General features: G+C 47.4%; 1 protein-coding gene across 1 annotated transcript in view; it reads left to right on the forward strand.

Moving 5' to 3' along the window:
* The window catches only part of LOC145400941 (WD repeat-containing protein 43), a 74820-nt gene extending 70907 nt beyond the window's left edge, over positions 1 to 3913 (forward strand). Inside the window, exons 10-11 of the mRNA XM_080273306.1 lie at positions 1609 to 1859; positions 3056 to 3913. Of these exons, the coding sequence (XP_080129432.1) occupies positions 1609 to 1859; positions 3056 to 3360 (556 nt within the window). The 3' untranslated portion in view covers positions 3361 to 3913. The remainder of the gene's footprint in view (positions 1 to 1608; positions 1860 to 3055) is intronic.
* The last annotated feature ends 9773 nt before the right edge of the window (positions 3914 to 13686 follow it).

The following is a 13686-nucleotide window of genomic DNA, read 5'->3' on the forward strand; positions in this document are numbered from 1 at the left end:
CGGATGCCTTGAAGTCTAGGGCGTCGTGGAAGCCTTGCAAACTTCTCAGCAGCAGCCTTCAGCTCCGTTCCACGTACCATCACACCAGCTGCACGTTGCTGTCGATACCAAATCAACGTGGAGCGGTCGATCTCTGCATACTTGGGAGTAAACATAACCTTCCTCTCCACGTTGCGTTTGCTTCTCGACGAGAAGTCAGCCGTGTACTGCATGAGCTTGTCTCGGGAACGCTTGATATCAAACAAAGTCGACCGGGCCAGGTTGAACTCGCGGAGAATGCGAGAGGAAGACCAACCCGCATCAACCTTCTCCAATATCTCCCGTTTCTTCTCCAGAGTCAACACCACTCTCTTCCTTTTCTCAGGAGGCGGGGCCATCATCACACACACTAAGAGTAGGGCAGAGAGCAGCAGGAGGCCTTGCAGCAAGTACGGCACCACCACAAAAGCGAGCACGTGGGCAGCCATGACGAAGAGCGCAAGTCCAGTCGCGGTGAGAGACAGGCGGGAAGTGGGGAGGATGCAGCGGCGCTCTATCGGACGTCGGAGGAATGACGAACCAAAACAATGCTCTCACGCGGCGCGCGCGGCAAGTTCAAATTACGGACGGCAAAAAATCGGTTTTTTTTCCAATTTTTTTGGATTTTCGGACCATTTTGGGAATGTTTGATCCCAGGACGATAAGGTTCGGTTAGTGGGGATGTTCGGTTATTGGGCGTCCGGATATTAGAGTGATTACTGTATATATATATATATACAGTATATATATATATATATATATATATGTACATGGAGCCTTTGTGGTACAGTGGTAAAGCTTGCATTTCTGTACCCTGAAGAACGAGGGTTCGCGCCCCGTCAGGGTAATAAACTTTGGGAGCGTTCTTCTGGGCACATACTGTTTTGGCGGACATCAGGGGTTCTGCGGTTGAACCAGTGTCGCATGCTATAAAGTATGCCAGCACCCATTTGGCTTGTGCGGTCCGATTACACTTGGTTCATAGACTACATACACATCCAAAGCCACTGCAGCACAACAGTTACATTTACAAGCACTTCTCACGCTACATACAATCTCTACTAGACAGCCTAAGCTACTTGGTAGAGATACATTGGCTGTATCGTCCCTACTTTGGTAGGGATAGGCTGGTCCTGCAGTGTGCACTGTAATGGCTGATGATGATTTTATATATATATATACACACACACGCACACACGCACACACCAGTTATGTTGAGGCATCCGGTTGGGGCACTCTAACCCAGTAGGCCATCGGGTGTACATTGATTGGTTATGTGATTACCACCCAGTGTAGTTAAATGGGTATTAGTGTGTGGGCATGCCTACCTGTGCATATGAGCTTATGTTGAAACAAGGATTATGGAGTGAAGTTGGTGGTGAGTGGTGAGGGATGTAATGCTAACTATACATATTGGTGATAATTTTGCTTAGGTGAGATGCCTTATAATGAAGGAATAAGAAGTGTGATGATATCTTTTAGAAGCGGTAATTTCTACCTCCAGATGATCATTCAGCTTAGGATATACTGGATTTACTGAAAAGGTTAATGACCATCATTTGTGTACTAATGCCACATTGATTTATGCAGATCATGTGCATCAGTAAGATGGTTGAAAAGTTTGCTCTACTACCACATGGGCCACCTGTCCACACTACCTGATCATAAGGAATTGCTGGCCCCTTTCCTGAGTGAAGCGGCTAACCGTGCAGCAGCACTCAATCAGATGTCACAGCTCCATGCCCGGCTGGATCTTGTACTGGACCATGTCACCGCAAGGCACCAGGAGGCTAAGGAGCAACCCACAGAGAAGCATCAGCCATTGTTGGTGTATGAGGAAGGTATGGATTTGTTAGTTGGGTTCATGTTCAGACGAGCCTGAGGCCACAACAACAATAACCATAACAGCAGTAGAGATACCTGTACAGAGTTCTTTTTTCAATGCTATCATTATTGTTGTCATTTTTATCATTGTTTTCCTGCAACAATATCATCATCATAGATCTTCGTCGATGAAGGTGTCATATTTAAGTTCACGATGAAGATTGTCACTATTAATAATGATGATGGTGAGATGTCTTCCTCTTTGATGAGTCCTCTTTCCATGTTTTCTGGACTCTCACCCCATCATTGTACACCCCTACCCTGATTTCCATCAGTGTTGTGTACCAGTGGGAGTGTTTGGTCAGCGAGTATGCCAGATATTGAAACAATTTTCCCCATAAGATACTGAAGAAAAGCCAGAGATGCATTCCAAGCCCAAATTCTCAGTCAGTAGAGACTGACACAGAAACACCACAGGCAATGGTGTACCCATAAACAATACTATTGCTAAAAAAATAGGACAACAAACATCACATGCAGGAAGGTGAGGCCGTGGGAGGGCAACTGACAGGCAGGGAGCTACACAGGGGAAAGGGCAGGGTGACAGGGAGGGAGACAAGCAGGGGTGCGGGAGGGGAAGTGGATGGGGAGGGAGGGGGAAAGGGAAGGGAAGGGGGATAGGGAGACAAGCAGGAATGGGGGAGGGTGGGGGGACAGGGAGGGAGATAAGAAAACCAAACTGCCCTACTACCCCCAGACCGTCTAACTCACTCACTCACTCTCTCTCTCTCTCATACTCATTCACTTTCTCACACATAATGGCAATTTATTGATGATAAATGAAAAGTCTGTGCACAAAAAGAACATTTTTCCTATTAGGCTGTTGACAGGGAGTGTGGAGCTGGCTCAGCTCTTGCCTGAGAATGTTGGTCTAGCTCAGTTGTTGGCATGGTGGTGGTTTGAATGCACTGTTTCATACCTAGGGAGCAGTGGTGTCAGGCTAGCAAAGCAGCGGCCGTTCAGATTGTCCAGATTGTGGGACTGTTCCTATATTTCTTTTGTTCAGTCTAGCAAATCGTCAGTTATCAATGCGTCGGAAATTGGGGTATGGGCGTTTGAGAGGGGGGGGGAGTTCAGAATGATATATGCATGCCATGTAAATCATCTGTAACCATGCCTCCCATTCCATCTACATTGTTCCTTTGTCTGGCAGAGTCATCAGATGAAGAAGACATGATGGAAGGTTTTGGTGTATCCGAGACTGAGGACAACTGGGAGGAGCTGTCAGACTTTGGAGAAATCAATGGACACACTGATGACGAAGAGATGGAGGTGGACCACAGTAGCAGCAGAAAGATGAAAATAAAGGTGGAAAGTGTAGAGTCAGCCAGTGAAAATGAGGACAGTGATGATGATGAGGAAGAAGATGGGATCAGTGACGTTGTAGATGACGATGGTGAAGGGAGTGAAAGCGACAGTGATCATGTGCTTGTTCTATCTGGTGATGAAGATGAGTAACCATAATGCTAAACTTGTAACTTGAGGTGATGACATTTAACTGATGTGCTGCATTAGAGTGCTCTCCAGAGCTTTAAAAAAAAAAAAAAAAAAAAAAAAACAGATTCAAGAAGGTCAGTTTTAAACTACAAACCCCCTCACCATTAAGGCAGTCTAATCTTTTGCTTATTATGTGATATTCCTGTAACCACAGAAAATTATATGAGCAGAGAGCTAAGTATTTACAGTATATGTACAGATACATAAATCACTGAGTATTTTTACTGTTTGTATAAATAATGTTATATTTTTTATGGCTCATGAATCTTGAAAACTACTGTCAAACTGTTTGTATGTTTGGTGGCTGGAATGTGTTGTAAATAATGTAGGCCCCCCCCCCCTCCCTCCCAGATGTCCAAGCATTGTTGAGATAGTACACAGTGTTCCTGGTCTGGTATTTTCATTATTGTTCAAGAACCTTTTGTTGAAGTTAGAAGGTGACAATGAATGGAACTTGATTCAGAGTAATGGCAGTTGTTTTGTATGGTTATCAGTAAAAACTTTTTCTGTTATTGACCTGAGTAGGCTGTTTTTAATATACCTAGTTATTAATAAATATGTGAATATGATATGATAGACATTGTTGAGGGTTGTACAGGTGTACAGAAGACTCATTACTCTTGTCTGCAAGATAAAAAAAACAAGCACTACGATGGCTGCTGTTTCCAAAGGGTTGATATGTCCATATCAACGCATTTATTACCACAAACACAGGAAACACCTCTTGTATTCTGTGCATAACCAACATTGTTGGATATGCAGGGGTACCAACACTTCCAAGCCCCTAGCCTGTTTTTCCAATGCCATCGTCGTTTCTGTCATATTGTTTAGCACAACATTGTAACGATACTTTTGTGTACACCTGTACCATACGAAAGGTTCACTATATGAAAATTCATTTAGAGCAGACCTCTGATACCAAAAGAAATAATGTATCCCCTTAACAGTATGAGGCATCACCCCTTCATGAGCCTTCTCTTAGTTGACCTCACCTGGATCTATGTTTGTCTTTGCACTGTAACTATATTCCATATAATCCTCAACTGAGCACCACTTGACACTTCAATGGTTGTAGAACAGAGCTTCACTTTCAGACAAAGTGACCAAAACCAGATGAGACAGTTCCAAGTCCTGCTTATACAGTTTCGTCTCGTTTCATTTTTAAAGGCTCCAACATGCTTGTGTGCATCGTCCTTGGCCACCCATCCGAATGACAGTTCTCCATGCAGCTTGTTCCCTGGCAGCTTCCCTATTTAGTCCCTTATCCCTGAGGCTGACGAATGAGGATATAAAGGAGCGTTGTGGTGTGGATGTGGATGTGATAGGAAGCGTTATGAGGAACACACTGAGGTGGTTTGGCCATGTGGAGAGGATGGAGGGTGTAAGACTGACGAAGAGAGTGTATGTGAGTGAGGTGGAATGGGGAAGAGGGAGGGGGAGGCCGAGGATCAAATGGAGGAATGGGGTGGAGAGGTATATGAGAAAGTGGGGTGTGAGTTGGGAGCAGGGCAGTGAAATGGCGGGGGACAGGGCGACTTGGAGGCAATTTGTTTGTGGCCACCCCAAACAGGATTGAGGCGTCTGGCAATAGATAGATAGATAGAATAGATCCCTGAGGTCACAGTCAATGACCTCATCCGAGGTCTTTTTCAGTCTACCTCTCGCAACCTTACCCCTAACATTGACACTTCTCAATTTCTACACCCATTTATCATCCCCCATCCTCTCCACATGCCCAAACCATCTTAATCTTCCTCTTCTCATCACAACACCAATACACTCCAATCTCATCCTACCTCTTAACTCTTCCATCGTAAACCTAGCCCCCTCCTGGCTTCGCACTCAAGGACACAAACACCTAATCATTGTCATTTCTGTATGTTTGAGCCTGCAAATATCCTCTTCCTTTACTGCCCAGGACTAACTACCGTAAAGCATTACACTCCAAACACATACCGCACAGATGGATCTCTTAGCACGGAGGAAGTGCCCTCTCATGTCGGGAGAGGCAACAGCTCCCTGAACTTCTTCCAACCATTCCTCATTCTAGCCATAGAGCTAGCTCTAGCCCCACCTCCAGCACATAACATGTCTCCCAAATTGCAAAACTCTTCTACACAAGAGACTCACCAGCAAGATCAATCTTTTCACGCCATACAACCTCCTCATCTTTCCTCGACACACCACACACGTGAAATCAGCATCATCTCGCAGTCTACCTCTAATACCACTACATCATTTATGCACCCACCTAAAACAAACACTTGACGAGATGGTATTACTACCCATGCCCTTGTGGCAAATTGCACATGACCACTCTCCCTCTTCTTCGACAGTACTGCCACCAGGCCTAGATTTTTTTTATTTTATTATTATTTTTTTTTAATTCATCATCCAATCCTGTGTTGCCCCATGAGGAATATAGGAGCCTGGGGCTAGGTAAGTTGGTCCTGACATTTACCAGCCTCTCATCCCCGAGTGGCATTTTGTGAACGACAAACTCCAACCTCTCCACAGGTTCAATCTGATTGGAGCGCCTTATTTACCCAGTAAACCACCATCCCCCATAATTTAGTTATATGGTTACCACCCAGCATAGTAAATGGTTCCCTGGTGTACAGGAAACAATCTAAATCTTTCCTCTGCTTCCCTTGCATTCTCTGCAATCAACACCAAATCATCAGCATACAACATCTCCCACGGGAGTCCATTTCTGAAATCATGTGAGAGGGCTTCAAGTACCACGATAAACAACAAGGGACTTAGACTGACCCCTGATGCACAGCAACATTGCGGAAAACTTATCACTCAAATTTCTATTCACCCATACCTGGGTGCGAATACCCTCATACACAGCCATAACCACCCTAACCAGTCATTCCTCATTCCCAAGCGTTCTCATTGCCCACTTCATCTCCCTAGAGACTCTGTCAGAGGCCTTCACCAAATCAAATCAGCTTTTATATCAAAAACAATTTTTTATGCAATTATTGAATCAAGTGTAGAATAAAGGTATTACTGCACTTCCAAAAATCTCTCCACCACACAGAAAAACCACCCCTGCTGGACCTGGAGCGGTGGCATCTTCGTCGTAGGTCCACCCCTCAGAGGCTGTCAGAGAGAAGAGGAGGACAGCATGGGGGCCAAACCACCGCAAACCCTCCCGGCCCCTCACGGGGCTCGAGTACCTGGGAGTTGCTTCGGTCGCCCGGGCAAATACCACATCTCCAAACACAACACACACAACAACAACGTTTTTTCTACACCGAGAAATGACTCCCCGGCTGTCATTTCTCGACAACTTCTTCTAGCCGGGGACATTGAGAGCAATCCAGGACCCACCAACAAGTACATGTCCAACATGCTCAAAACCTATCACGTCGAGCCGACAGACAAAGGGTTCAGTTCAGTGCAACTCCTGCAAGAACTGGACCCATTACACCTACACAACACTTGCATCCAAAAAACATTACTCAAACACCTGGACCTGCTCCTTATGCTCCTTCCCCCTACCCACCAACCCCCCTTCCAATCCTACTCCTACTTCCTTCACACCTCCACAGCCAAACCCACCGATCCTTCCCACACCATCCAGTCCCCCAATTCCTTCCATTCCAACCCATCCTAATCCACCTCAACCCATACCTCCATCACAACCTCCTCCTACCCCTTCCCCTCCACCCACACCACCTCCCCCCACATGCTTCCCCTCCACCCACACCACCTCCCCCCCGTGCTGCAGCAGCCAACACACATCGAACACACAACATAAACATCCTTCAGTTAAACAAAGATGGCATAAACACCAAAAAACAAGAACTCACACAATTCATCAAACAACAAAACATACACATTGCCATCTTACAAGAAACAAAACTACACAGAGCACAGAAAACATCAACATTTCATAACTTCACCACCATTCGACAAGATCGGGTCGACAGCGGTGGTGGTGGACTCATCACCCTGGTACACAAATCCATCAACTTTGCAGACACCAGTGCACACACAAAGTCACTTCTCCCCCCACATGACACCACCACAGAAATACAATCAATCAAAATACGCACTGGTAACAAGGCACACATAACAATCGCTAACACATACATTCCCCCCCAATCATCGCCCACAGTACCACACAATTACTCTCCACAGATGCAGCACATCACTAACATACCCAACATCATCCTGGGTGGTGATTTCAATGCCAAGTTGTCGGCCTGGCATGTCAACAACCCTGACACAGACAGAGGGTTGGTAATACAATCCCAGACAGACCATCTTTTCATACTAAACAATTTAGACCAACATACCCATATCCCACACCAAGCCCTCTTCCTCCCATCATCTCCAGACATCACCTTCTGCTCCCCAAACTTTGCCCCCACTACATCATAGAGAGTGGTCAAAACCCTAGGTTCTGATCACCTCCCAATCATCATCACTACCAAAACCAGAATCACCCCAGCTGGCCACAGACACATACACTAATTATAAGAGAGCCAACTGGGAGGCCTTTGTAACTGAAACTGAACAACATTTCAAAACACTAAACAGTACACCCATCACAAACATCAACACCGCTGTGCACACTTTCATTACAATTATACAAAATGCAGACAAAAGACACATCCCTAGAGGCAACAGAAAGAGAGACAACCCCAACTTCACACCAGAAATTCAAGGCCTCATCAGACAATGTGACACACTGCGACACTCCCCAACACCCCTTACACAGGACATCGTACAACAAATACAAGAACTCAACACTCAAATAAACAATAAAATATCAGAACAGCAAACACTAAACTGGAAAAATTACCTCCAAACACTTGACCACAAAACAAACATCAGCAAACTCTACCAAACACTAAACAGCATCACACTCTCCAACAGCAACACCACATAATCACACGCTGCCATCACAACAACAGACACCATACCCTCAAACAAACAACAAGCAAACACTCTCATCAATCACTTTTTACAAGTCAGCCATCTAAACCCCCTTCCCAAAGACCGACGTATCATCCGACGTAAGAGACTGGTCCCCACAGACCCAGACTACGCACCTTTCACTTACAACCAGACGAAGCACATCATTAACAACCTCAAGCACTCATCTGCCTGTGGACCAGACAACATAAGCAACATTCACCTTGAACACCTAGGACCACAAGGCATACAAGCACTCGCCAACATATCAAACTACAGCTACTCACACAACATAATACCCAACATCTGGAAGCATGGCAGTATCATCACTATCCCTAAACCCAACAAAGACCCCACGTTACCCTCCTCAAATCACCCCATCACACTCCTCTGCACCCCCTCTAAAGTCACCGAACGACTGGTACTACAACTAGTCACACCTCACGTTCCCCTAGCCCATTCACAACATGGCTTTAGGCCACTACACTCCACAAACACCCTCCTTACAGACCTTACACAGAGAGTTTTCGATGGCATAAATTCAGCTAGGCCACCACACAGAACACTCCTAATCACATTAGACATTAGCAAAGCTTTTGATGCTATCCCCTGCCACAACCTCACGAACAAATTACTCAACACAAACATGCACAATAACACAAAAAGATGGCTGGCAAACTACTTAGCAGGCAGATGTGCACACGTAACATTTGCCAATCAGTCTTCTAACATCAGAAACTTCACAAATGGTGTCCCCCAAGGATCTGTTTTGTCTCCTACACACTTTAACCTGTACATGCATGATGTACCCACACCCCACACACCATAGATACACATAACCTCTTATGCAGATGATATAACACTTACCAGTACATGTACACACCAAAACGCAAACACAGCTGCACACATCATTCAACCTTACCTCAACACACTACACGAATGGTTCACCACAAACAGGCTCAAAGTAGCCCCAGCCAAATCTACAGTGACCCTTCTCACAAACTGGACAGCAGAACACAGTCACATCCCACACCTCACCATAAACAACACTCCCTTACCACACACACACACACACACACACACAAAATCCTTCGTGTAACATACAATACATCAATGTCATTTAAACAACACATCACAAACATTAAAAATAAAATAACACCAAGACTCAATGCTTTGAGGTCACTTGCCCATACAACATTCGGACACAACAAAGAAACCACCACCACAGTATACAAACAATACATACGTTCAGTGATGAATTATGCTTCCAGAAGCATATCCACACTCAGATCACTCGCCGCTCCATTCAGTCACTTAAAGACAACACACAGCTGCATGCACGGCCTCCTGACATCCACCCTTCAGAATCCTATCTTCCCCGTGAGGACAGGGTCCACCTGGCCAGGCTGAGATGTGGGCACCATCCGGCCCTCTTAAGCTACCAGAAGAGGCTGGATGACTCTGTCGCTGATGCCTGTCCAGGATGCAACACAGCACCCCATACTATTAAGCACATTATGGAAGACTGCATTGCACACAATCACCTACGCCAACAACACAACATACACTCTTTGAGAGCTCTGTGGGAAAGCCCGGTCTCAGCCATGGCCTTCCTAAGGGACTCGGGGCTGTTCGGCCAGACTGCCTAGGGAACAACTACTACTACTAATACCACCCCTGCTTCTTACTGTACTAGCAGCATTATCAAAATTTGCCATCTCCCAGCAATACAAACAAGACAGAACACATACTACAAATTCTCAGAATTCACTCCTCACCCCATTCTGAACAGCACCATACACAAAGGCAAAATCAGTCTCTCAAGGTCAACACAAGTAACTGACAAGATTTACCTCAGCTCATCACCACTAACCCAGTACAGACATAAGGTAAACCAAACACCCACCCTATCGTAACAGCAATGCCAAAACCACACAGAATGAACAGTAGTCCAGTGCCCAAAAATACTTCAACAGCATTCACAATGACAGATACCAAAGTGCTTCCACATAACTAATTATCATCATCCAGACCTCCTTTCCCACCCTGGGGCAGGGTGAGGAGTAGCAATGTCCAGACAACCCAGATTTGCCCAATCCAATGGGCCATGCTTCCATTCACTCATCATTCAAACCCCTGGAATCCTGGCTCTATCGGATACACCAAAAACATTCACCATGAGCTGTAACTTCACATAATCGCATCCGATTGAGTCAGTCCGGATGCTGCACGTTAAAAAGGGGTGCTAAATCCCTGATCATGCACTTCTCTTCACAACATTCATCCAGCCAGCTCGATCTCTTGTCAGTTCCCTAGCCTCACCAAGTTCCAAACCTCTCTTCCTCACACACTCATTCACCATATCTCCACCTTCTCCTTGGCCTACCTCGCCTCCTTCCTCCTTCAAATTCGCTCAGATATACCTTTTTCACCTCTCTTGTTATCCATTCTCTCCATATGACCATACCATCTCAGTACACTCTCTTCTATTCTGGTGTCCACCGACTTCCTCATTCCACATCTTTCACGAATCACATTATTTCGCATCCTATCCACCCTCTGTACTCCACATACATTTCTCAGCAGTCCCATCACCACAGCTCATACTCTTGACTTTTCATTTTCATGCCACACCATAGTCTCACATCCACATGTTAAAGCTGGCACTAACACTCCTTCAATTAAGCTTCGTGCAGCTGCAACACTCAAGCCTCAGTTTCTTATCAAGGCCTTCATTGCACCAGCTACTTTTCTTCCTTGTGTCACTCGACTTTCAACTTCTTTTGCACAGTTTCCTCTCTTTTCTATCACTGTACCCAGGTATTTGAACTCTCTCACTAAAATGCTGGGAATAGTTACTGAGGGCAGCACAACACCTCTGGGAAGAGCCTACAGAGGGGCAGACAGAGCATGAGTCGACCCTGGGTGACAGGGACATACAGTAAGTCCGCCTGGGCCACGTGCCCCTATGACCCGGAACTCGCCCGCTGCTACCATAGCAGGAAACAGAGACTACTTTGTGGGCAAGCTGACCCTTGACAGGATCGGGGTGGAGCTACTTCCTTAGCTTCAAGCAGCACCACAGAGACAGCCAGCAGCTGCGCCCTTTGTGAGATGGCCAGTAGCCACTAGCCCTTCAGGAAACGGCCCATAGTTGCTCGGAAGGCCTTCAGGAGATGGCCAGTAGCCACTCTGCCCTTCAGGAACGGCCAGTAGCCTCTCCCCATTAAGAGCCATGGCCTGTAGCCGGGCTCAGGCGACGGCCGGTAGCCGCGCCCTTAAAAGACCACAGCCTGTAGCCGGGCCCCACAGCAGGAGACGGCCGGTAGCCGCTCCCCCGTCAGGTGCTGCTATACCCCTCTACAGGAACCAGCAACGGCCAGTAGCCACACTGGGGATAGAAGGGTACGTCCCCTCTCCTCCTGTAGTTGCCTCGGAGGACAGGACACAGGTGACGGCTGGTAGCCGCTCCCATCGGCTGGAGACAGCCTACAGCCGCTCCTCATCAGCACGTTGTCCTTTATACGGGGCTCAGGCGATGGCCGGCAGCCACGCCTACAGGCTTTTGACAGCTGGTAGCCACATTTCGCCTGCATCCCTGTCAGGGAGTCGGGCCCAGGCAATGGCCGGTAGCCACCCTCGTTTCGTTGCCCTCAGGAACCCAGCGATGGCCGGCAGCCACGCCGGGGAGGAGCACCAAAGCCCCTCATCCCGTGACTCCACTACCAGAGGGCATTCTGCCATCAGACCAGCCGACCGGCAGAGGCACAGACGACCCTACTGTCCACCAGCAGTGAGGCAACCTTCAGGAGGAAGGCCTCAGCCTCGAGGATCCATGGAGAGGCCCTGTACTATCTCCAGGGCTATTCTCTGCACAGCCAGCTCCAGAGGGACCCTACCTGAGGGACTCCGACGAAGGCTGACGTCGCAGCCCACTCCCGACGCTGTCCCCGACAGCAAGAGACCGCAGCCGACGGGCCCTTGAGGCCGCCCCCAGGACCCTCGGGCGAGACCTCTCCCCACTCCAATGCAGATGACACTTGTCCTCCCTCAGGCGCCTGAGTGAGTGCTTCAGGAAACTCTTCGGCCCCAGTCCCGAGGGCCGGACCCCAGTTCCCAGCCCTGACAGCGTGGGACCCTTCGCCGCCCGCAGCCCCGGACGAGAGAGGACGCCCCTACGAGTGATCCCGTGGCCTCAGGATACGGAGGCCCCTAGTGGAGCTCAGCCCCCTTCAGGAGCCAGGCTGTGAGCTCTCCAGCTGTCCTCCGCCAACGCCACCACCCTACCCAGCCCCGGCAGTGAGTGACAGTAGAAGTCCAGTGACAATGAAACAGTGATATAGACATCGGGCAGTGTGTTAAAATACTGGAGGGAAACTAGGCCCAAACACTATCAGTGTCACAGTACCGGAAGAATAGACGAACAGTGAAACAATGACATAAAACGTTGGGCCGTGCTTTAGAATACCAGAGTGAAACTAAGCCCAAATTCTATCACTGTCACAAGACCGGGAGTGTAAACCAACAGTGAAACAGTGACACGGCAAGAGAAGCCGAACAATGATTATAGTGACGAGTGGATGTGTAACCCGGCTCTGGTAATATGACACTCCCGCGACATAATACCAATAGCCACGCTACCTATTCAAACCCCAGTGTGAATTTCCCTCAAAGTTACAGTGACTGGCCTGGGTGAACTTATGGCCCTGTTGCCCGGGCGCAATCCGCGCGCCGTCCAGCCCTCCATGTCCTCCTGGGGGTGTGGTGGCGGCTTGTGTTGTTACTGCCGGCATTTTACCTTCCCTACCACTCTCAATAGACTTATGCCACGATAATTCTTGCACTGACTTCGCTCACCTATATTTTTGTACAGGGGTACACTCACAGCCTTTTTCCACTCTGCAGGCAGTTTCACTCATCCATGCCTTCTTACATATCTCCAACAAGCACTTCATTCCACTCTCTCCACTACACTTAAGCATCTCTGCATACACCTCATCAACCCCAGTTGCTTTCCCATTTTTCAGCCGCTTTACAGCACTCTTCACCTGTGCGAGTGTCACATCTCCTGGCACTGCATTCCTTCTCTGCACACCCCCAAAACCAATCATGTTTACAGCCGCTCTGTTTTCTCTATTCCCATTCATCAGGCTTTCAAAATATTCTTTCCATCTGGTCCTTACTTCATCCCCATGGGTTAATAATCTACCACCTACGTCCTTCACACCATCACATTTCTTTCCGCTTTCACTTCTACATTAAATTTTCCGCACCTCTAAAAGATAGAGTTCATGTCTACAATAAGGTCACGCCCGTCAAACCTCTCAGGCTCAGCTTGATTTAAAGAAGAAG

This window comes from Coenobita brevimanus, chromosome 54 (assembly GCF_032717465.1).
Source record: "Coenobita brevimanus isolate Jiangsu-jjx chromosome 54, ASM3271746v2, whole genome shotgun sequence".
Classification (NCBI taxonomy): Eukaryota; Metazoa; Arthropoda; class Malacostraca; order Decapoda; family Coenobitidae; genus Coenobita; species Coenobita brevimanus.